Source organism: Tachyglossus aculeatus, chromosome 5 (assembly GCF_015852505.1).
Source record: "Tachyglossus aculeatus isolate mTacAcu1 chromosome 5, mTacAcu1.pri, whole genome shotgun sequence".
Lineage (NCBI taxonomy): Eukaryota > Metazoa > Chordata > Mammalia > Monotremata > Tachyglossidae > Tachyglossus > Tachyglossus aculeatus.
Window position 1 is genome coordinate 71,961,953 of NC_052070.1, and position 24,810 is coordinate 71,986,762.

The 24,810-nt window shown below is 48.1% G+C and overlaps 1 protein-coding gene across 2 annotated transcripts in view; it reads right to left on the reverse strand.

Annotated features, from left to right (window-relative positions):
* Positions 1-3,443: 3,443 nt before the first annotated feature.
* The window catches only part of PKM (pyruvate kinase M1/2), a 43,556-nt gene continuing 22,189 nt past the window's right edge, over positions 3,444-24,810 (reverse strand). The window contains exons 4-11 of one of the 2 annotated variants that reach the window (XM_038747028.1): positions 23,777-23,908; positions 23,466-23,652; positions 22,247-22,517; positions 17,392-17,542; positions 15,823-15,975; positions 10,131-10,297; positions 6,617-6,798; positions 3,444-4,753 (exon numbers count right to left, since the gene is read on the reverse strand). In XM_038747028.1, the coding sequence (XP_038602956.1) occupies positions 4,647-4,753; positions 6,617-6,798; positions 10,131-10,297; positions 15,823-15,975; positions 17,392-17,542; positions 22,247-22,517; positions 23,466-23,652; positions 23,777-23,908 (1,350 nt within the window). In that variant the 3' untranslated portion in view covers positions 3,444-4,646. Of the gene's footprint in view, positions 4,754-6,616; positions 6,799-10,130; positions 10,298-10,861; positions 11,029-15,822; positions 15,976-17,391; positions 17,543-22,246; positions 22,518-23,465; positions 23,653-23,776; positions 23,909-24,810 lie in introns of both variants that reach the window. The other variant, XM_038747029.1, reaches the window with a different exon arrangement.

Here is a 24,810-nt window from a genome sequence, read left to right on the forward strand (position 1 = left end):
AAGCTCTCAGTCCTCTGATGTTGGGCTGGAGAGTGTCCTTTCTGGAGAAAGGAAAAAGGGGGAGGTGGTAGAGAAAGACAGAGGGGCTCTGCCCAACCCGGTTACCTTGGATTTACCACAGTGACAAGTATGGTGTTTGGCACATAGCAAATGCTTAAAAAGTCTGGTTCTTTGTTGAGACCTTGAGAAAATTTTGCTTTTGCTGTGAACTGCAATCAATCAATCGTATTTATTGAGCGCTTACTGTGTGCAGAGCACTGTACTAAGCGCTTGGGAAGTACAAGTCGGCAACACATAGAGACAGTCCCTACCCAACAGCGGGCTCGCAGTCTAGAAGGGGGAGACAGAGAACAAAACCAAACATCCTAACAAAATAAAATAAATAGAATAGATATGTACAAGATAGAGTAATAAATATGTAATAAAGTAATAATAAGTAATAAACTGCAAGACAAACAATAGAAGCTGCACGGCTTAGTAGAAAGAGCACGGGCCTAGGAGTTGGAGGACCTGAGTTCTAATCCCAGGGCCGTCATGAACCTGCAGTTTGGCCTTGGGCAAGTCTCTTAATTTCTCTGTGCTTCAGTTCCCTCAGCTGGAAAATGGGAATTCAACACCTGTTCTCCTTCTCACTTACACTGTGAGCCCCATGTGGGACATGATTATGTTGTATCTACCCCCCAGCAGTTAGTACATAATAAGCGCCTAACAAATACAATTTTATTATATTATTACTGCCTGGCAGAAAACCCATGGGACTGGAGGTGGGGTCGGGGTGGAGTTCTAACTCCAGCTCTGCCAAACTTGTGTGTGTCCTTGGGCAAATCAGAACCTCAGAGAAATAGCGCGGCCTAGAAAGAGCATGGGCTTGCGAGTCAGAGGACCTGGGTTCTAATCCCAGCTCTACCACTTGTCTGCTGTGACCTTGGGCAAGTCACTTAAACTTTCCTGTGCTTCAGTTACCTCATCTGTAAAATGGGGATTAAGATGGTGAGCCTTGTGTGGGACAGGGGCTGTGTCCAGCCCAATTATCTTGTATCTATCCCAGTACTTTGTTCAGTGCCTGGCACAAAGTAAGCTCTTAATACCAATAAAAAAATAACAAACAAAAAAACCCCACCACCTCTCAGGGCTTCGTCTGTTAGGACAAAATGCCTGCTTTCCATTCCTCTCACATTATGTGGCCCATGTGGGACAGGAAGTGGGTCTTGTGTCTATCCCAGTGCTTAGCACAGAGTCTGGCACATAAATATGCCCTTGCTACCATTGTTGCCTCTACACTCTGCTTGAGGAGAACGTTTCATTAATATTTTGACTGGACCTGATAGCTATAGATTCAGCTATTGGAATTGGTGTCAAATTGACATGCCTTTTACTAGCGGGGCTTAGAGCCCTTTCTTTTCCAGGCTCCCGGGTCTTGGTCTCTCTCTCTCTCAGATGATCTTTGAGAAATGCCAGGATCGCCCTGAAATTTAAAAATGCTAGTCACTGAGCCAACCCTGATGTGGTGTACATCCTACCACCTCTAAAGCATTAGGCAGCATGGATCATCACAGGGCGAGATGCTGGCAAGGCTCAGTGGAAAACATTTTCTGGGCCCACACCCTCTGCTAGTGGGTAGTTCGGTCTGCTGTGGAAACAGAGTGGCTTTGGTCAGGCTGGTTGGGAGAGAGGAAAGATCCTGACCTTTAATTCTGCTCAGCTAGGCTTGGACGAAGTGTGACCACTATAAAGACAGAAGCTTTTTATTTTTAACGGTATTTAAGTGCCTACTCCAGTGCCAGACACTGTACCAATCGCTGGGGAAGATCAGCCTGTAGTCTTGTACTCAATCAGCCTTCTCGCTATCCTCCGTCTCCTGTCTCTCCCCACTCCAGTACATGCTTCACTCCACTGCCAGGATCAGTTTTCTAGAAAACGTTCAGTCCATGTCTCCCCACTCAAGACCCTCCAGTGGTTGCCCATCCACCTCTGCATCAAACAGAAACTCCTGTCAGCGTTAAAGTGTGCAATCAGCATGTCCCCTCCTATCACAGCTCAGCACACTCACTTTGCTCCTCTAATGCCAACCTACACACTATACCTCGATTTTGTTTATCTGGCCTCTGACCCCTTGCCTACATCCTGCTTCTGTCCTGGAACACCCTACCTTTTCACATTGGACTACGCTTCTCACCTTCAAAACCTTATTGAAGACACATCTCTAGACTGTAAGCTCATTGTGGGCAGGATATGTGCCTGTTTATTATTCTGTACTCTCCCAAGTGGTTAATACAGTGCTTTGCACACAGTAAGCACTCAGTATGATTGAATCTCCTCCAAGAGTCCTTCCCTAAGCCCTATTTTCCTTTTCTCCCTCCCCCTTCTGCACTGAACTGTTTTGCAGCCTTTATTCACCCCTCCCTCAGCCCCATAGCACTTACATACATACCTGTAATTTTATTTTAATGTTTGTCTCCCCATCTAGACTGTAAGCTTATCATGGGCAGGGAATATGTCTACCAATCGTTAGATTGTTATAGTGTACTCTCCTAAGCATTTACTACAGTGTTCTGCACACAGTGAACATTCAATACAACCAATTGAAGATACAAACTAATCAAGTTGGGCACAGTCCATTTACCACAAAGGCCTCACATCTTACTGATGATAAACTAAAGCACAGAGAAGTTAAGTGACTTGCCTGAGATCACACAGTAGACAAGTGAAGCCAAAACCTTCAAAGTGAAACTCTTGGTGTCAATCCAGCTCATGAGACTGAACCAGTCCATGTGAAAGAGAGGAGGAGCACCTGGGGCAGCAGGGGTTGTGTCTTTTATCTCTACTGTATTTCCCCAAGCACCTTAGTACTGCACTTTTTTTATGGTATACTTATGTTCTTTGTGCCAGACACTGTTCTAAGCACTGGGGTAAATGCAAGGTAATCAGGTTGGACACAGTCTCTGTCCCACCTGGGGTCTAGTCTTAATCCCCATTATACAGATGAGGCAACTGAGGCTGGGAAGTAAGGTGACTTGCCTAAGGCCACATAGCTGACAAGTGGCAAAGCCAGGACGAGATCCCAGGTCCTTCTGACTCCCAGGCACTTAAGCCACTCATCTTCTACTCCCATTAGGCTGCAACCTTGTTCCTCTAGACTATTAAATTTGTTATGGGCAGGGAATGTGTCTGCTAATTCTGTTGTATTACTCTGCCAAGCCCTTAGTACAGTGCTCTGCATGTAGGAAGTGCTCAATAAATACCACTGACTGATTTGCTCTGAGAACAACTCCAAAACCACTGACTGATTGATCAGGTCGGTAAGGTTCATTCGCAGCAACCAGAGATCAGGAAATGCTTGTGATCCTGAAAAGACTTCAATCGTGGCCTGCTGCCGCCATGACACAACAGAGTTGAGTCAGATAAAGGCCCAAGTAAGGTGAGTGACGGGCAGAGAGTCGATGGGTGCTTCAGCTTTCCTTTATTGACGGACACAGTTGAGTTTTACAGCCCGGAACGTGAGGAACAACACATTTTGTCCAGAATTACAACAGGAGTGGTCAGGAAATGTGGCTACTCGACTGACACGGACAGACGTACGGACAGTATGGCTGGTAGGAGCGCACAGAGATCTAGACAGCGGCTTGGAAACGGGCAGTGCTACGGGAAAATACGGTGAAGCTAGAGCACATTGTTCTGGCTCTCCTGGGGGGGCTGTCTCCCCCTCCTCCCGCCCTCGAAAAGTGACTCAGAAGAAGGAACCAAGAGTGGTTTCCCTGGAGTATCTAAAGGCTGGGCCAAACACCCGCCCTGATGTGCGTCTATTCAGATCAGTACCAGTAGAACTTGCTGGCTGGCACAACTGGCTCGAGCTTCTGCCATCCGATACTAAGTCCCGTGGGTACCCATCTCATTTGTCGCCACTGGTGCCTTTCTAAAGCCGACGGTTTCCCACTCTGTTTTAAGTTCAGGAGTGTACGGACTGGGCCCACCTGGTGAAGCAACAGGGAGGACACAGGGAGACTTAATTCAGGTAGCTGGCCCGCTGCCTAGTTAGCTGGTAGACCAGGTGATGGATGCATCCCTAAACCAGAGAAGGAGCCCAGCCTGGGGCTTGGGCTTTGTTTGGAAATGGCAATGGGGAGAAGAGGTCAGACACCACGATGAGCTAATGAGCATGAAGCTGTTCTCCGGCAGCCCTAAGGAAGGGTGCTGTGCTGAAACAGGTAAGACCAGAACTGTCAACAAATGTTGTTCCCGCGGAGAGTGTCGTGACGGCACAGCGCTCATGTCCAGTAATACTCAGCCAACAAGCTCAGCAGCACTAGTTTCAACACCAGGCCGGAGTTTCCCAGTTTGCCTCCAACATTCACCAAGGGCTCAGAGGAGGAGGGGACCAAGGAAGTGGGACAGGAGGAAAGCATTCAGCCTATAAAGTTTAACGTTTCTTCTGGGAGAGAATTTAACCTTGCTTTCCTGATGCTGTAGCACTTCCCTGCTGCGCTAGCAGCCTGGAGCCACCTACAGCCACGAAGGAAAAACACTGCAAGCAGTCACTGGCCTAATGGGAGGAAGGGGCTAGAAGTAGATGAAGGGAGTGGGGGGGGGGAAGGATGAACTGGGGGGAGAAGTAGGGCGTGCCAGGAGCTGTGGATCTGAGTCCGTGTTCACGGAACTGGCACCACACGCATGGTGTTGGTGAAGCCCGACCCAGGACGCCACCCAGTGAGGACTATCACGATGTCACCCTTTTTGAAGAATCCACGAGCTTTGCCTGGAAAAGAGAGCAAATGGATGAGCACTGCTCCTCGACATGGGCACTCCGACGGCCTGCCCCAGCACCAGCCTCAGAACTAGGATCAGCTACAGCCAACTCCGTGGCCTCTGCTGTGTAGTGACTTCTTCCCACTGCCCTCTTTATGCCACAGGGGTGCATCCCTGCCTCAGGATTTAGGGTGATCTGGTGGGGTGGCTAACACATGCATCTCCCGCCTCCCCTCGTTCAGCCTATGCGGGCTTGGCGACACACACTACAGAACAAAGATTTTCCCTTTGTCTATCTCAGAGTTCCCTTTGGCTTTATATAGGTGTTTCCAGTTACTGCTCTCTCACACACCGTGCATAGTGTTCACTGTGGGGCTTGCAATTCAGTATCTGCACGCCTCTGGATGGCCCTAGGACCACATATACCCAAGGCAGGTGGCCACGAGCACCGCATCTCACGCTATGGCCTACACTTCTGTTTCTGCAGTTCTACAACGATGTCAAGTCTTGATTGTGGCGGGCCTTTAGTCTCTATTTTCTCATCTACCTACCATCACCAGGAGATGAGGAAAGGCAGACTAGCAGAGCAGGATTCTAGCTCAGTAGGGGGAAGAGGGAGATGAAGGGACCCTCAATGCAAACAAACTGACATGGGCGGAGGGAGAGGGAAGGTGAGGAGTGGTGCCCCCCCACCTCACCATAATAGAGTCTCTGGATAGTCCCTGAGCCTAAACCCTAGCAGCTCTAATAATAATTGTGGTATTTGTTAAGTGCTTACCATGTGCCAAGCACTTTACTAAGCACTGGGGTAGATCCAAGATAATCAGGTCCCACATGGGGCTCACAGACTAAGTAGGAGGGGGAACGGGTATTGAATCCCCATTTTACAGATGAGGAAATTGAGGCAGAGAAGGTTACAGAGCAGGTATGTGGCGGAGCTGGGATCAGGACCCAGGCCCTCTGACTCAAAAGTCTGCACTCTTTCCTTTAGGCCACACTGCAAATGTCCAGTCACAAAGCGGGCACTTGTGGAATCTGGTCAGGCCTGGGAGAGGGAGAAACCGTCATGATCCACCATCACTGGAACTTCCCACCAGCGCCTGCTCTAAAGCAGCGGCAAAACATGAAGCTCCATCAACTTTTAGGATGCTGGGAAGAATGTGCATGGTGTAGTGGACAGAGCACGGGCCTGGGAGTTGGAAGGTCACGGGTTCTAATCCCAGCCCCGCCACTTATGCTGTATGACCTTGGGCAAGCCATTTCACTTCTCTGGGCCTCAGTTACCTCATCTGTAACATGGGGACTGAGACTGTGAACCCCACATGGGACAGGGACTTTGTCCAATTCGAATTGCTGATATCCACCCCGGCGCTTAGAACAGTGCCTGGCACATAGTAAGTGCTTAACAGATACCATCATTATTATTACTGTTACTAATGTGACTTTCGGACTCTGAGCCATGAAGAGCCTGATACTCTGCTCCTCTAGCCATATTGCCCTATTTGTACTTAGTATTATCTCTGTCTTAGGGCTTTGCATCTTCAGCATTCAGGATAGTGCTTTATACACAGTAGGTACTTAATCCAGACTTGTAGGTCCCAAGGCTCGACTCAGGCTTAAATCCTGGGTGGGGCTCTAGGCTCTCATTTACAGTGCTTGATCTGTGACGGAAAGTCCAGTCAGCAGTTTCAGTGAGGCCTACCCCTTTGTCCCAGAAGCCCTGCCATTTCCCCCAAACAGCTCTGGGTCCCTCAGTGGGCAGGACCTTTTAGACACCTGCAGACACGTCGTACATCTGCCTTAAACACAACCTCAACAGAAGCCACTGGATGCCCAGATAGGGCAGGCAGTCCTCTCTCCTCCCGCCACCTACCAACATTCATGGCCAGATTCACCCGGAGGTCCACATCCTCTGCCCAGGCGTCGTGAACGGGTTCTTTGCACAGCACGGGGAAGATGCCGCGGTACAGGTGGGCCTGGCGGGCCGTCTGCCCGTTACGGGTCACGGCGATGATGGGAGCCCGGGGGCGGTATCTGGCCACCTGGTGAGCAGACCTGTGCGGGAGGAAGACCATCGGTTAGATGAGGCCTAGGAAGGCTGGCAGAACCCCAGCTAGGGTGCGGCACAAGCCAAGACATTAAACCGTAACAATTCCAATCCCTGGAGAGGGGGACCAAACTTTCCTTACCCTCATGAATGCCAACATCTGTCCTGAAGCCAGGTACCAGTCCTCTCTGCAGGCACAGGCCATTAAGAAATATTCTGTTTTACTTTGTACTCTTTCAGGTGGATGTCCACAGATTGACAGTGTTGAAGGGACTTTACTGATTATTCAGCTTAGAGTATAAGCTTGTTATAGGTAGGGAACAGGCCTGCTAATTCTGTTGCATTGTACTCTCCCAAGCACTTAGTACAGTGCTCTGCACACAGAAAACACTCAAATACCATTGACTGGATTTAAAAAAAACAAACCCAAAACCCAAACAAAACAACCAAGCAGCCTCAGGGAACATTATTAGTGTTCTGTCAGAATGCCTGTCCTCACTACACATCTTGAATAATTAATAGTATAATATTAGTATACATTAGTATAACTAATGGTTAAGTGCTTACTATATACCAAGCACTGTACTAATCCCTGGTCAGAGTCCCTGTCCCACACGGGGCTCTCCCGAATTAAAGGAGAGAGGAAAACAGGAATTTAACCCTCATTTTATCGATGAGGAAAATGAGGCACAGAAACTGGTGACTTGCCCAAGGTCACACAGAAAGCAAGTGACTACAACCCAGGTCTTTTGACCGAGGCTCTTTCCATTAGGCCATGCTGGATGCAGTGGCCACACTAAGCGATGTTCTTCTGACAAAGCGCATCTGACTGGATACAGCGTGATGCCATGATGGAAGAAATGGTTGTAAGCACGCATGCAACTTGAGTTTTCTTTAATGCGGAGTTCTGTTATAGGAGAACGGCATTAAATTTCTAAGTCAACAGAGACTTTAGCTCCTATCAGGGGATCAGATAGACGTTCCCTATTTTCTTCATTATTGCCCTTTCAGAATCAGTCCAGCTTCCAAACCCGTGACAGTTTTCTCCCTTAGTTTCTTATTCTTCCCCACCCCACAACACCTTTTTCTCTGAGATTCCGTTGGCCCAGCATGCACCCACCCCCTCTGATCAACACAGGGTTCCCGGGGCCGGATCATTTAGTCCAGGCATAGTTAGGAGTCATTCCACTTTGGGAAGAGCCGAAATCCTCATGCCTTGCGGAAACCGGTGGGAGCCTTGGTCACCACTTAGCCGCCGTGCCGTGGCTCACAGTGCCCGATTGCTCCTGAAGTGGGTGTGCGGACATGCTCCCAGAGACCCAATTCCTGGAGGTCATGGGGCTGCTCAGGAACAAGCAGGACTCATCTTGTGGTGTCTGTTCCTCTCCCCTCATCTTGACCCCTGGACTCTCAGGTCAAGGAAGCTTGTCCTCTGCCTACTCCGAGGATCAGGCAGAAGAGTAATGGACCGAAGTCAACATCTGACAGGCAGAAGGACAGGTGAGCTGGCTTTCTTGGAAGAGCTGGAAGCTCTTGAACCCTTGTAAATGTATTCTGGAATGCGAGTTCCAGCTAGGTCTCTTTCTGAGTTCTGGAGACTGGCATGGTGGAGCCTTTGAAAGAGTTGCTAGCCTGCAACGCCCATACCAGGGGTGGGACAGCCAGGATCCTGGGCATGTCTCACGGCATCTCCTGCTTCAAAGAGCCTTTTTTTCACCTAGCTAGTGCCCAGGGCCCTCAGAAGTTCCTGAGGCTTTGGCTGTGGGAATGGGATCCTCGGGGAATGTCTTGAATCATCCAGTAGCAGAAGCCAAGAGTGATGAGGAGAACTCCTTTTTGCACTGTTCAGCAGGGACTTCTACATGTAGATTTGATAATTTCAAAACCTCAGACATCCTAAAGGCTGCAACACTGGACCTAAAGGGAGGTTTCAACTTTACCTTTGGGTAAATCATCCCAGGGAGTTCAGCTAAAGACACATTCTACCATCCAGATAGACCCTTGTTTGTTAATCAGGGATTAAAGAAACCTGGTAGCTGGGAGAAATTAGGTACTTGCTGAGAGTGAAATCTCAGAACAGGCCAGAACTAAATATAGATACATATCGAAGTTCAGTTCTTTTCATTAAGGTCAAATGTAATGCTGGCTTCCATGCCTTCTAACAAGACTACAGGAAGCAGATGAAGCTAAAGGAAAAGGGTGTAAGCTCATCAGCCTTGGGGAAAAACAAAAAAACCTGATCATTTCAGTCACATTTTCAAATCCTCACCGGGGTAGTATTTTTTTTTTTTTTACGGTACTTGTTAGCTGTTTACTGTGTGCCAGGCACTGAACTAAGTGCTGGGATAGATACATATAATCAGGTTGGACACAGTCCCTGTCCCACATAGGACTCAGTCTCAATTCCCATTTTAAAGATGAGGTTAACAGGCACAGAGAAGTGAAAGGATTTGTCCACGGTCACACAGCAGACAAGTGGTGGAGCCAGGATCAGAACCCAAGCCGACTGACTCCCAGGGCCACACTGCTTCACTGTTCCCCTTAAACTGACATTCAACTGGGTTTTCCGGCATTTCCTGAAGTAAACCTGATAGGCTTCGGAAGGCTGAAGGAAAACAATGTGGGCTTGCTTGCCTTCCAATGAAGAATGCCAACCAAGGCAGCTTCAGGCTTCGGAGAGACCAAATAGCTCACAGGGATGAAACCTCTCAAGACTCTGGTCTTGGCTCCCCTCAACTTGACCACTTGGTAGCAAACAAATCCAAGATCCAACTTCCCGCCCTAGAACCAACACAACCCCCCAAATTCACCCCAGGGCAGGACAGAGACCAAGCCCAGATCAGGAATTAGCCCCAGCTCTGCAAACCTAGAAGCCAGATATCGCACCCCTCCGAGCTGGGTTCTGTGACTAGTGGGACTGCTCCCCGTGGCTAGCCGGCTACTTAGCCAGTCATGGGACTCACCTTAAGGGGTAAAAACGTACGCACTGCTGAAGTGAAAACTGTCTTGGCTACTCAGTTATTAAAGGGCTTCAGTGGATGTGGGGTGTCCCTCTCCTAGTGGCTCAGAGGTAAAGGGGCTGACCCAAGAGCTGGAGTTCAAGTTCAGGCTGTGCTCTGGAATGACCATTCTCGTGCTGAGTCCAACCAACTAAGGTCCTCTTACCTCAGGCTGGATTCATCGTCTCTTTGATTTACTCTGAACTGGCCAGCGATCCCATTCCTCCTGGGAATCCTGACCCTGGGAGCTGCAAGGCCCAATCCGAACACGGGCCCCCAGGTGGGGAGCAGGGGCACTCCCGACCTCCGGGTCACCTGCTGCTGCTGCTGTCACCTCCTACCTTCCAGACTTGGTGAGTACGATAATTGCCCCGCTGCAGCACTTGAAGGAAGCCTCTACGGCACCCACGGCCGTGGCCTCGGTGGGATCGCTGGTTATGGGGGCCAGGCGACGGAGCTCCTCAAACAACTGCAAGTGATAGATGGCGGCTTCTGCCTCCCGGGCGATCTACAAGAGCAACACCCATTTGCGGGGCAGGGAGAAGGGGTAGGAGGGGGGCAACAGACAGCTGCGTCAGTGGAGTTTCGGTGACATGGAAGAGAGGGGTAACGAGTCATAGGCAGAGCCCAGGCGGAGGAGGTTCCGGCGACCCTGGGGAGGGGCTGGGGCCCATGAGCAGGGCGAGCTGCTGAGGCTCCCAGCCCACCCTCATAATGAAGTTCGAGGTCGCTGGAACCCGGTCCTCCTAAGGCAACTGTGATGCTCACATTTCCTCTGCTCAGGAGGGTGACCTTTGGCGTCACCCAGCTCTGCTTCCTCAGACACAGCTCTCCTGCCCAACAGCCAGGCCACCTTGCTCTGCGTTCACCTACCTGAAAAGGCGAGGCCAACCGGCCTCTGGGGACAGACACCAAGCCAGAGGCTCATGGGGCCCCAGAGTCACGGACCGTGTTTTACTTGGTCCAAACACAGCCTGTTGGAGCTAGCCGGCCTCGTTTGGAGGTCGTCTTCTCCCAGGAGGAGCTGCTCGTTTGCCCTCTAAGGTTTACTTCCCTGTCCTCAGGGCCCTACCTGCCAGACTCCGTCAGAACTACCAGAGCTGCAGCTAAGCACTTAACAGAAGCCTCCACGGCGCCTGCGGCCATGGCTTCGACAGGTTCCCTGGAGTTAAGTGAGAGGCGGAAAAGTTCTTCAAACAGCTGGCGGTGAAACATTGCAGCCTCGGCCTCACGAGCTATCTGTAGGCCGGGGGAAGTGAGGAATGGGAAGGAGAGAGGGAAAAAAGGAGAACACACACAGACAAGGAAAAATAGAACGAGGAATGCAATCAGAAAGGAGTACAACACGACACAAGCTAATTGGCCTAGCTTTCCTCCTTTAATTCGGCATGCAACAGACAGGAAGAAGAGTGGTGAAATGCCCAGAGCATTGCAGTGATGGCAGCTGACTGCACCAGAACAGAAAAGGTGGTGGAGGGCTCATAGTTTCTGCTCATTCTGCCCAAAAGGTGAACTTTCTGTACCTTGCCATGGAAGAAGTGTGGCCTAGATAGGGCACAGGCCTAGGAGTCAGAAGGACCTGGGTCTAATCCCGGCTCTGCCACTTGCCTGCTGTGTGACTGTGGGAAAGTCACTTCATTTCTCTGGGCCTCAGTTCCCTCATCCGTAAAGTGGGGCTTGAGACAGTGAGGCCCATGTGGGACAGGGACTGTGTCCAACCCAATTTGTTTGAAATCCCCCCAGCGCTCAGTAGAGTGCCTGGCACATAATTAGTGCTTAAATACCACAATTATTATTATGGAAGGAAAACTTGACTGGAGCAGTCCAGTGCTTAAGGGTGAAATGTACTTGGGGTTAGGATGGAGGGTGGCCTGGTCCATACGTATGCCCTCCTTCCTCAAATCCACCAAACAATTATTCTCCCTTCTTTCAAAGCCTTACTGAAGGCACATCTCCAAGAGGCCTTCCCAGACTGAGCCCCACTTTTCCTATCTCCCATTCCCTTCTGCGTCATCCTCACTTGCTCCCTTTGCTCTTCCCCACCTCCCAGCCCCAAAGCACTTATGTATATATCTGTAACTTTATTTACATTGAAGTCTGTCTCCCCCTCTAAACTGTGAGCGAGTTGTGGGCAGGGATTGTCACTATACTTCTGTACTGTACTTTCCCAGGCGCTTAATACAGTGCTCTGCACAGAGTAAGTGCTTAATAAATACAACAATGAATGAATGAATCATCCCAGCATTAGGTTTTGCCTTCAGGATCCCATCCAAGCCAGCTAACCCACCCTCACTTCAGGGGAGGAGGGAAAGGAATTCTCTGGCTCAACTAAAAATGAACTCCTGCACATTTCACCACCCTTGCCTGGTATCAAGAGTCCAAGGTCGACGGGAAGAGGGTCAGATCTCTTTGTATGGCGGTCTTATGACCCGCACAGAGCTCTGAGTGTAGCCCTAAGAATCCTACTTGACACCTGGGCTTAACTCTGGAGCTGCTGGTGCAAGGAAAGGCTGTTTCCTTCAACTTCCTATAGCCTGGAATCTGACCAGGTTATTTTGCTTCGGCACTTCTTTTTCTGCTTGTGGGCTCATGGGGCTCCAAGTCCTTAAGGCCCTCATAGTACACTGATTGGAGTTCAGTGGAAGTTTTGAAGAGCAAATAAGCCTGAGATCATTTTGCTCCACTCTATATGGAGCAAAAAGGCAGAATGACAACACCAAACCCCATTTGAAAATCTTGAATATATCCAAATAGGAAATGAGCCTGAGAACCGCCATATAAAGAGAAACCTACAGAGGAATTATTTGGGGGGAAAACGTGCAAAAGAAGCTTAACATTTTATTCAGTTATGATCTTTAATGATTAGCCAATCTAGTGAGTTCAAAGCCTGAAAAGTGTGCCAAGTTAGTTACAGGCAGTCTGTTCGAAAGCCCCAACAGTTAAGAGAGCAAAACCCAATTTACGTTTTCAGAATGTTAATAATGCAATCTTAAAGGTGTTTTGGGGGGAGGGGGGTAAAAAAAATCAGTTCTACAATAACATTAACCTGATTAAGCAAGCAGAATCATGGCAAGAAGGTGATTTCTTTTTAATTATTGATAAGGTTGAGTTTCTTATAGTGAATATACACAGGAGACACTGAATTAATACTAAGTGTCAACTACACCAGTACTACCTGACTCTTATTCCTGCATTAGTAACCTGTGTCAATTAGAAACTTGAGAGGAAACGTTAAAGGGGATGAATACCACAGTTTGTCTTAATATTGCCCCCATGGGAACTACACATGAAACCTCCATTTTACACCAACTTCTTTGGGAATAGTGTAGATGCCTCTCTGCAATGTGCTGCCACCAGTGACAGGTGATCATCAACAGTTCACTGGTATCTTTTCCCTATAGTTTGCTTTCCCAAGAACCCACAGACAGGGAGATCAGCAAAGTTTGCTGAAGTGGGCAGAGAGCTCCCAGGTGCCCCCTCTTCCCTCTCCCCAAAGAATAAGTTCCCTTTACACTGTAAGTTCATCCCTCTGGAATGTAAGTTCATGTGGGCAGGGAATGTGTCTATTGTTATATACTGTACTCTCCCAAGTGCTTAGTACAGTGCTCTGCACACAGTAAGTGCTCAATCAGTATGATTGAATGAATGAAAGAGGGAGTGGACTGAGAGGTAGAGTCTCACCTAATAAGCCACTTCTGAAGTGGGTGATAGTTTAGGATGCTCTTTTGGAAGACCCGCGTAAAGGATCTACTACAAAAACCTGGGCTCTGTGTTGGATTGGATGGCAGCCCATAGCATTGCCTATTCAGCTTCTGGAAAAAAAAAAAAGCTAAAAAAATGAATCTATCTTTGTCCTGCAGGAAGTCATTAGGACAGATTAGAGAAAACAATACAGGCTGTGTAGTCCCTGTCAGAATGAGTAAATGCCTTCAGCCCAGGAGACAGCCAATCTGGCTGTCAGGATGCTTCAATAAACAAAAACCACCCCAATCACAATCCTGAGCATTTCAAATCTACTTAGATTGGTTACTTGGAACAGTCTCGCAAATTTTTAAGTGCAAAGGCAAAGACCATAGGGACCCTTCACTTCTGTCACGGTTTGGACAACCTGTTTCTTGACATTCTCAGAGAGACAGAGAGTGTGCATGACAGAGAGAAGAGACAAGATACTAAGAACCAAGGTGGAAACCAGCTCAAGTGTACGAGTGGGTGGGGGAGGTGAGAGGTGGCAGAGCAATGGCTCCAGCATCTTGAAAGTCCTTCTATTTGGACATGGATGCTCAAAAGGCCAAGGAGAGGGGGGCTCAATGGCTTGAACTGCTCTCAATGCCCAGGGGGCATCTTTTCCACTGCAGTGGAATTCTCATGTGAGTATTTGCTGGAAGACCCAGTCAAAGGATCTCTTCCCTCAAGTACAGCATGGGGGGTTGTTTGATCAAAAAAGTGATCTGATTCAAATTAGTATCAGCCATTATCAGTGAAACTTGCAGTCCTGATACAACCCTCCACTCCACTGACTTAAGACTTGACTCTTTCCAGTGACTTCAATCCCTCCACTAGCCTCACCCCAAGGGTAAGGCCCTGACTGCCTTTTCAAGTATTTACTGAGCACCTACTGTATGTAGAGTACCTTCCTCCGGAGATAAAAGGTGATAATGAATGACAGGGTGGGGGGGGAGAAGATGTGTATGTTGTCTGCATGCACTCTGTAGTTTTAGCCTGCCTTCCTCCTATCTTGTTGCAGAACCCGAATGTTCAGAGGGAGGTTTAAAATATATCTATGTGATTAGGCAGGTTTAACAAACACAAGGACCATCAGAATTAGGAAGGGTGGAGGATAAAGGATTAATACAAGAGTAAAGGAAGACAAGTTTAGGGTGATTTGAAGGAAATGATTTCAGAGGGGAAGAAATTGAGTGAAGGAACCTTTCAGATAAGCTGGGTTGCAGCAGCTTGGATTCACGTATGCGACTGGCTGGCAACACTACCCCACCTAATTCAGGCAAAACAAATGTGATGGTGGTAAATGCTAAACTTACCTACATCACAAAGGCCAAATACACATCAGGTCCTGAGTGGGACTGAGGTGGAGGAGCCAAAAAGGGAAAACCAGAAGTGGCAGAAAGGGCAAACCTTCGGCCAGTGCCTGACAACAGATTTTGTATTGAGAGGACCCAAAACGCTGTGCTTCTAAAACTGTGGGAAAAGCTGCATAAAACAGAGGGGTACTGTGGGGAGGCTGCATTTTAGGCTCTCGGTTATTCTTTAGCTCACAGCACTACGACTGGCCATTCAGCTCCCAACCTTTATTACAAGATGGAGCAGCTGATGGAGTAGCTTCATTCACAATAGCAGAGCAGAGCACTTCCTGGCAGTTTAAAACACGAACTTGTAAACAAGTACTGCAGTAATCATGCACAAAACAATCAGCACCAACTAAATGCTGTCAAACCCAAACCATGAACAAAACAAAATAGGAGAAGATGAATCACCACCCCCACCCTGAGACAGAGTCCCAAGGAGACCCTCTGGCCCGGAATTCAAGTGAAAGCGGTTCCTGAAGGCATAGGTGGGACTGATTCCCAATAAGACCGTACAAGGTTGTAACGGTCAGACACAGGCAGGCACCTAGGCCTGAGGAGACTGGCAGTATGGAGAGCTCCTTCCATGTGGTGGGTGGGTGAGGAAGAGATACAGCAGGAGCTGGACAATTCTCCAGGGCAAGCTTTCTCTAGTGCCCTCACACCAACAGGCACTGGGCTTGGACACGGAAAGGGAGAGATTTTATTTTAGCTGGTCTGGATCCACTGGTGGGGTATTTCTAAACAATGGCATCTTGGGATCTTGTCAGTCAAACCATCCTGCTATGCCTCCAGGTGACAGGGATGAGCTCTGCCCAAAACCCAGGTACAGCAGGGATGTGGGGAAGGCTTTGTGTGCCCGATTCGCCTCTGGAAAGAGGTCTATCACGTGACTGATTCCCCCAAACATCAAGGGGTCTACTCTGAAAAGTACAGGACTCTGAATACTCACGGCATGTTGCATGCGGACGGCCTCCAAGGGATAGTCTCCCTTGGCAGTCTCCCCAGAGAGCATGATGCAGTCTGCTCCATCCAAGACCGCATTGGCCACATCGCTGCCTTCAGCTCGGGTTGGGCGGGGCTTCTTGATCATGCTCTCCAACATCTGCGGGGGGGAACGACAAGCAGAAAAGTTATCCTCTTCCACCATCATTTCCTGGGAGTGGCCCCGGTGGAGTTTTTGAGGCTATCCTAAGAAAGAGACTCATGGAGAAGAATCCTCTCCAGAGGCTCTAGTGTCTGGAGGCAGGAGAGAATCAGACGTGACCAATTTCTGCCTGGCAGGAACCTGAACACTGGGCATCATAAATGAGTTGAATGAATGTGTTTCAGAACCATCCAAGTAACGTGATCAGCAGCTCTGGGGGCCGCTGCCTTCTGAAAAGCTCCCTGATGCACTAGTTACATTCTACAGCTTTGTACCAAATTGCTCTGCAAGGGAAACTGGACAGTGGGCAAAGCAATTCTCTAGAGTTCAGAAGACAACACTCAACAGGACAAGAAGGGTCAAAGCCTCAGATGCTGGATTTTCCCAGGGTTCTTACCCAGATATTCATAAATATTTCAAAGTCACACTAACCGGCTGAGAAGTTAAATCTTCACTGACCAGCTTCCTGAGCAAGTAAGACTGGTTTCACTGAGTCTTATTGCACCTTTTCTCTGAACCTCAGTTCTGAGTACCTGGATCCTGAATAGTGATTAACAGGCAGGAGATGACAACTCAAGGTGTCCAAGCCAAAGCGCAAGCATTAACTTTGCCAAAGACAGGACTTTTGGTTGCTAAAGGAAATTTCACCATCTGCCACCCAAAAGCTGGCCTCCCATCTACTTCCCCTCCAAGATTCCCAAACCCAAAGCCCAGGCATGCCCCAAGGGAAGTCTAGCTACAAGTGAGGATGAACAGGGTGGATTTTCCAGCCCACTGGGGGAGCAGCCCTGAATAGTCTATACTGAGCTTGCCTTAGCAGGGGCCTCCCATCAACTTCCTTGCAATAGCAGTGGCTAGACAGCAGATTACCACGAATCACAGACTGTTGATTTAAGAGAGGCACCTTATCTGGATGTGGGATAAGCCACAGCAACTGAGCAGATGTACCGGTTTACACTGATTGCTTCTCTGCCTTGCCTCTTCAGGGTTCCTCCAACTGTAACCATTTCAAAATGTCACAGAGAACTGGTACCTCACCCAGCTTTGCCTCATCTGCTCTAGCTTCCCCCTCCTCAAGCTCCCACTTTCCTCAACCCAGCTTCCTCTGATCAATTACTCTAACCCATCTCCTATGACTCCTCCATCCCATTCTCCACTCCTGCTGAGAAAGCTGATTAACATTTTTTCTTAATTCATTGAGCCTTGGAGTGGTCACTCATTTCTTAGAACACATTTCCAGCTGTTGGCATATTAGTCACTTAGCAGCTTTTCTTGAACAGGAGTCCCAACTGCCAGCCCTTGGAAAGCCTCGTACAAACTTGCCACCTTCTGGCCTCAGCAAGTCTTTTAAGTGTCAAAGCAGAGGAGGCCTACCTGGGTGGCACAGATAACAGGTTTTCCAGCCCGGTTACATCTTCCAATCATCATCTTCTGGGCCAGGAAGACTTTTTCTGCAGGGATCTCAATGCCCAGGTCACCCCGAGCCACCATGATGCCATCGCTAGCTTCCAAAATCTCATCAAACCTGATAAGAAAAAAAATTAAAAGGTGATTGATCAATGTCCTTCAGGAATTAGGAGCAGGGTGGGCAGACAGCCGCTTCTCCCCAGCTGCAAACACTCACCCAGGCTGAGAAATGAAGCTCCGCCAATAAACTCCTGATTTGGTTCCCTCTTCTCTCGCCATCAGCCGAAATCTAGTTTATTCTGGTGACTGTAGGTCCCCTCCCAGCTACTGTGTCCTACCCAATCGTCTTGTATCTACCCCAGTGTTTAGAGCAGTGCTTGGCACATAATAAGTGCTTAACAAATCCCACAATTATTACTGAATCCCACAATCTGTTCTCTCATTCTCTCACATATCTTCTGTTTTAGCAGTTAAGTAGGGAAAAGGAAGGGGAAAGAGTAATTTTTAAGTGTGAATGATTATTATCAACTGTTACTCTTAATGGCCCATTTCCTGCATTCCCCCTAGCCTAATCCTCTAATCAGTCATTTGTTATCAGGAAAAAGGCCATTAGGACCAAGCCTCAGGAATCCCATCGCTGAGTAATAAGTATAGTCTGAAGGAGAACTCATGGTTCTCCAAAGTTTTATCACTACAGCAGTGGGGCTCTATCTGCTCCAAATATCAATAGACATTAGATTTTATGAGGTTCCTCTCCCAGCCCTCCCTCCCCTGTGCATTTCTTATAAATGCTTTAGGCTACCATCTCATCTCTACTCCTCCCAGGGATGATTAAGATTTCATCTGTTTAACCACAAAACCTCTCGGCAGTTTTATCCTCTGTGCAGCTTTTTACATCCTCCCCCAAAAGGTTTCTTTCAGCCTTTTCTGCTAATGAAGTCAAGGCAAGAGGCACCTAAGGTCAAGTCCCTAGGTCCCTGCTCTACCATTTCCTTGGGCATATCACAACTTCTCTGGGGCTCAGTTTCACCACCTGTATATTGGGATTCGACACCTGGCTCCCTCCCTCTCAGACAGTTAGTCCCATGTGGAACAGGGACCATTTTCATCTGGTTGTATTGTATCTACCCCAGCACTTAGTACAGTGTTTGGCACAAAGTATGTACTGAACAAATACCAGTCAATCATATTTATTGAGCACTTACTGTGTGCAGAGCACTGTATTCATTCAATTGTATTTACTGAGCGCTTACTGTGTGCAGAGCACTGTACTAAGCACTTGGGACGTACAAATAATAATAATAATAATGTCGGTATTTGTTAAGCGCTTACTATGTGCCAAGCACTGTTCTAAGCGCTGGGGTAGATACAAGGTAATCAGGTTGTCCCATGTGGGGCTCACAGTCTTCATCCCCATTTTACAGATGAGGGAACTGAGGCCCGGAGAAGTGAAGTGACTTGCCCAAAGCCACACAGCTGACGAGTGGCGGAGCCGGGATTTGAACCCACGACCTCTGGCTACAAATCACAACATAGAGATGTTGGTCCCTTCCCAACAATGGGCTAAATAATAATAATGGCATTTATTAAGTGCTTACTACGTGCAAAGCACTGTTCTAAGCACTGGTGAGATTACAAGGTGATCAGGTTGTCCCACAGGGGGATCACAGTCTTAATCCTCATTTTACAGATGAGGCAACAGGCCCAGAGAAGTTAAGTGACTTGCCCAAAGTCACAGCTGACAATTGGCAGAGCCGGGATTTGAACCCATGACCTCAGACTGCAAAGCCCAGGCTCCTTCCATTGAGCCACGCTGGAGAGTATAACAAAATAAGACATTCCCTGCCCACAACGAGCTTGCAGACTAGAGGGGGGAGACGGACACTGATATAAATAAATTTACAGATATGTACATAAGTACTGTGGGGTTGGGGTGGTGAATAAAGGTCAGGATGAAGCAGAGGGAGTGGAAGAAAGGAAAAGGAGGGCTTAGTCAGGGAAGGCCTCTTGGAGATGTGCCTTAAGACTTTAAAACTGGGGAGAGTAATTGTCTATTGCATATGAAGAGGTGGGGGGGGGGGGGTGTCCAGGTCAGAGGTAGGTCATGGGCAAGCAAGATAGGCGATATAGAGGTAGAGTGAAAAGGTTAGCTTTAAAGGAGCGAAATGTGTGGGCTGGATGGTAGGAAGAGAGTGGTGACGTAGGAGGGAGCAAGGTGATTGAGTGCTTTAAAGCCAAGGGTACGGACTTTGATGTGAAGGTGGGTGGGCAGCCCCCGGAAGTTCTTGAGAAGCGGGGAAACATGGCCTGAATGTTTTTGCAGAAAAATGATCCAGACAGCAGACTGAAGTGTGGACTGAAGTGCGCAGAGAAAGGAGGCTGGGAGGTCAGCAAGGAGGCTGATACTGTAATCAAGGTGGGATAGGATAAGTGCTTGGACTAATGGATTGGCAGTTTAGATGGAAAGGAAAGGGTGGATTTTATAGTGTTGTATGAAGGTGGGACCGACAGGATTCAATAACGGATTGAATATGTTGGTTGAATGAGAGAAGTAAAGGATAATGCCAAGGTTATGGGTTTATGAGACTGGAAGGATGGTGGTGCTGTCTACAGTGATGGGAAAGTCAGGGGAGATAAGAAGCTCTTTTAGCCATGTTAAGTTTCAGGTGACAGTGGGACATGCAAATAAGAGACGTCCAAGGCGGGAGGAAATATGAGACTGCAGAGAGGGACAGAGATCAGGGCACAAAAACTATTATTAGAGGGCCACCAGAAAAGGAGACAGGAGATCCAGAAGCGAGCTTGGTTCCTGCCCCGGTATACAGGCTCGCTCACCGCTTCTTCATCTTGAATTTGCAACAGTATTGCTGCAGGGTTAGTTGGCGTCTCAAAGGGACACAGAGGAAGCTTCACAGTTAGACACACACTGTAGAAGACCCACTGGCTGCTTCAGTGCTTGTACGCTGCACTGCTCTTCCAGACCTGACTTGAAGCTGGTTTTCCAGATCAACTGCTCCTAACCCTCCACTCCACAGGTAGACAGGAGGATGGTCCGCCTGCCCACCCCTCTTTATACCTGGCTTTATATTCAGTTACCGTGCCTGGTGAGCTCAAGCAAGGAAGACAGTGAAACAAAGATCGAACAAAACTGGTACACTTCACTCAGTAGACACTCAAATCAAAGTCACTGACTAATTGGATTCTATACAGTAATGTCTGTCTCCCCTGATAGACAGTATGACCCTTTTCGGCAGGGAACCCACCTCGCTTTGTACCCCCTATGCGCTTAGTACAGTCGGTCCTCAAAAAGTACCAAAGATTGATAAATAAAATGATCAACACTGAGGATAGGGACTGAGGCTTTTAATGTGAGCATCTAGAAACAGTGCTCTGCACACAGTAGTGCTCAGTGCATAATACGGAATGAAAAGGCCACCTGAAGTTGTTTTTATGGTATTTGTTAGGGGTTAATTACATGCCACACACTGTTCTAAGCATTGAGGAATGACACAAGCTGATATTCTGCTAAAGATCATTATTAGAGAAGCAGTGTTGCCTAATGGAAAGAGCACTGGCCTGAGTCAGAGGATCTGGGTTCTAATCCCAGCTCTGTACCTTGCCTGCTGTGTGACCTTGGGCAAGTCACTTAACTCCCCCTTCTAGACTGTGCACCCATTGTTGGGTAGGGATTGTCTATCTGTTGCCAAATTGTACTTTCCAAGCACTTAGTACAGTGCTCTTCCCCTTCTAGACTGTGAGCCCACTGTTGGGTAGGGACCGTCATAGTAAAGTGCTCTGCACCCAATCAATGCTCAATGAATGTTGCCAACTTGTACTTCCCAAGCGCTTAGTACAGTGCTCTGCACACAGTAAGCACTCAATAAATATGATTGATTGATTGCTCTGCACACAGAAAGCACTCAATAAATACAATTGAATAAACGAATGAACGAACTCCTCTGGGCCTCAGTTATCTCAGCTGTAAAATTTGGGATTAAAAGTGTGAGCCCTATGTGGGACAGGGAATGTATCCAACCTGATTATCCCTGGGCTTCAAGGCTGTCCATCACCTCGCCCCCTCCTACCTCACCTCCCTTCTCTCCTTTTACAGCCCACCCCGCACCCTCCGCTCCTCTGCTGCTAACCTCCTCACTGTACCTCGTTCTCACCTGTCCCGCCATCGACCCCCGGCCCACGTCATCCCCCGGGGCCTGGAATGCCCTCCCTCTGCCCATCTGCCAAGCTAGCTCTCTTCCTCCCTTCAAGGCCCTACTGAGAGCTCACCTCCTCCAGGAGGCCTTCCCAGACTGAGCCCCTTCCTTCCTCTCCCCCATCCCCCTCTCCATCCCCACCATCGTACCTCCTTCCCTTCCCCACAGCACCTGTATATCTGTATATATGTTTGTACATATTTATTACTCTATTTATTTCACTTGTACATATCTATTCTATTTATTTTATTTTGTTAGTATGTTTGGTTTTGTTCTCTGTCTCCCCCTTTTAGACTGTGAGCCCACTGCTGGGTAGGGACTGTCTCTATATGTTGCCAACTTGTCCTTCCCAAGCGCTTAGTACAGTGCTCTGCACACAGTAAGCACTCAATAAATACGATTGATTGATTGATCTAGTATCTACCCCAGTACTTAGCGCAGCTTAACAAATACCATTAAAAACAAAAACTTACTTTTGAAAAGTTGTATGAGGAATAATGTTTCAGGCTACATTTCAGAGGCATGAGTGTTCTTGCCTATTTGAACACTGTTCCACTAGGGGGAGCCAGCCTCAATTTCATTTGATAAGCTATTTTTTCGAGTGCGCTCACCTGCGGACTCCCTCATGGTTCTCAATCTTGCTGATGATCTTGATGTTCTTGCCCTTCTCCCCCAGGACCTTCCTGACTTCATGGACATCAGCTGCCTTCCGGATGAAGGAAGCAAACACCATGTCCACATCCTGCTCCACGCCGAATTTCAGGTCCTGGATGTCCTTCTGGGAGACGGCAGGCAGGTCCACTGCGGCCCCAGGAAGGTTCACACCCTTCTTGCTGCCCAAACTGCCGCCATTCTCCACTTCAGTGATGAGGAAGTCAGCACCTAGATAAGAAATGAACAGCCCACAGGTTCTTAAGAGACCAGACTCCATATTTAACGGATACGCCCCCATCCACCCATAAGCCCACCCTCTCCGCTCCCTATGAACCCTCCAGCCCAGTCAGATTATTTCTTGTCCTCTGCCCATGGGAAAAGAGAATGAAGAGTTCTCGTCACTGCCCCAAGGTTATCCTGTGTACTTAGAGATACTGTCTGCTGACTTCTGCATCTTTACCACAAAGGAGACACCACAGCCTTAGAATGTGTGTTTGAAGACATCAGGCACTGTACGCTGAACAACGTGGCTTCTGTCCAGTTAACACATTTTAGTTGATCACACCACATTAGCTTCCCATTGAGTGAACCTCACAATCTCATTCTTCTGCCTAGCTTCTCATACTAATCCTCTCAATCACTGTGAAACTCCACATACCAGCTTTCCCAACCCAGTTTTGTGAATTTATGAATGAAACAACCCCAGCCTTGTAGGTACATCACTCTACAACCCTATCATTTTCGGGGGGAAACTCATGTACTGCAGGCCCTCTAGGAGAAATCTCTGAGAAAAGTGTGGATAGCATCTGGATAGCAATCCTGTCACTTTAGGCATTGATTACAGAACATTGAGTGGCGAATGGACATCATGGAGGAGGAGGGGACAGGTTCCATGAAAACCAAAACAGAAGATTTTCCTATGGGACTGGAATCCAAATCCAGCTTTGGTTTTGAAGATTGAGGTGGGGGAGAAAAGAGAACTAGAGAAAGTCAGGAAAGTTTCTGCTGACTTTGTTGTGCAGACTTGGTCCCACAGCCTCTTCCAATAGGCCAAACAATTCCAAAGAGGCTTCCTGGGTTGCCTCTTTAGGAAATGTCAGATGGAGGAAACAAGGGGTTGCAGTGGGTGCTAATAAGACTCCAGCAGTAAATGTGGACCCCTCCGTCATGACACACCTTTCTCTTTAACCTGCAGGGAAATCAGGCCATCATCTACGTAGATTTTGCTGCCAATATCCACCACCTTGCAGATATTCTTGTAGTCCAGCCAAAGTACATTCTCATCACACTTCTCCATGTACGCATTGTCGAGGGTGATTTTGAGGGTGGCACCCTTCTTCAGCTCTACTTCTGCAGTGCCACTCTGAGGACAGTAAGAGATGGGAAAGTTAGCGGCTTTATTCCCCTTCAAGAACAGGGATATCGATAATAGACCTTCACAAGTCCGCCAGCCTTCTGGAACTCAAAAGGCCTCTTTGGATACTCACTCCCTTGATAAGTCCAGTACGGATCTCGGGTCCCTTAGTGTCCAGTGCCACAGCCACCGGCCTGTAGAGGATTGGGTCATTAGCAAAGCTCTCCGTGGCTTCACGCACATTCTTGATTGTGTCTGCGTGGTACTGGGGGAGGGAAAAACAACAGCAAGCTCCACTGAAATCTTCCTTTGATTTCCCATGACAAAAAAACTTTACACATTAGGTGATTTCTGGCCGTGCCTTTGTGGAAGATAAAAATAACAGAAGAGAATCTGGCACAAACTCTCCACCCCTACCTTCCCAATGCACCCACCACAGCAGTTGTAGCACATGGTAAGCGAAGCGAATATTCTCACTGCAACATACAGCTAAGCTCAGGCCAACGCTGTCCCCTTTAATGCTCAGTGACTGACTCACTTTAGGTTTGGCAGTTGTAACTGTCTACTCTGTGAAATGCCATCAGCGTTTTTGCGACCAACTTATGCCCTCACCGGCTCTTTAACTCCTTAGAGACAGATAAACTTACCTCATGCTTATGGATTGGGACGGAGGAGGGGGATGGAGGAATGAATGGAAAAAACTACTCCCTCACATCCTAGTTTTCCTGAGTGAATGGTGTCAAGAAGTGCATTTGCTCCATTACAACCTGAGGCAAATCCCTGTCCAACCTCCTGCCCCATGGGGGTCAACTTTCCACTCCTATGCTCTCCATTAGTGAGTGATTCCCCAACCATCACATTCAGTTGAATGAGAGATAAGAGAATGTGGATAGAGGTAAGTCTTCTTACTATCCTTTCTTTTCCTTCCTATTCCTTCTCACCGACCTCCCCAGCCCGGATCAAGTACAGCTATCTGGCCAGAGAAAAAGAAACAATGAAGCACATCCCAACAATTTGCAGGTTGGTCTTACTTAGAAAGACACTGCTGCAGCAGAGTGCTGAGTATTTCCTCTCTCAATTGATTTCCACCCCTCTATCTCAAACTGAAAAGCTGTTTGCTTTGCTTAAGCAAACAGTGACACCAGTTTTAAGCCTCATAATCAAGGT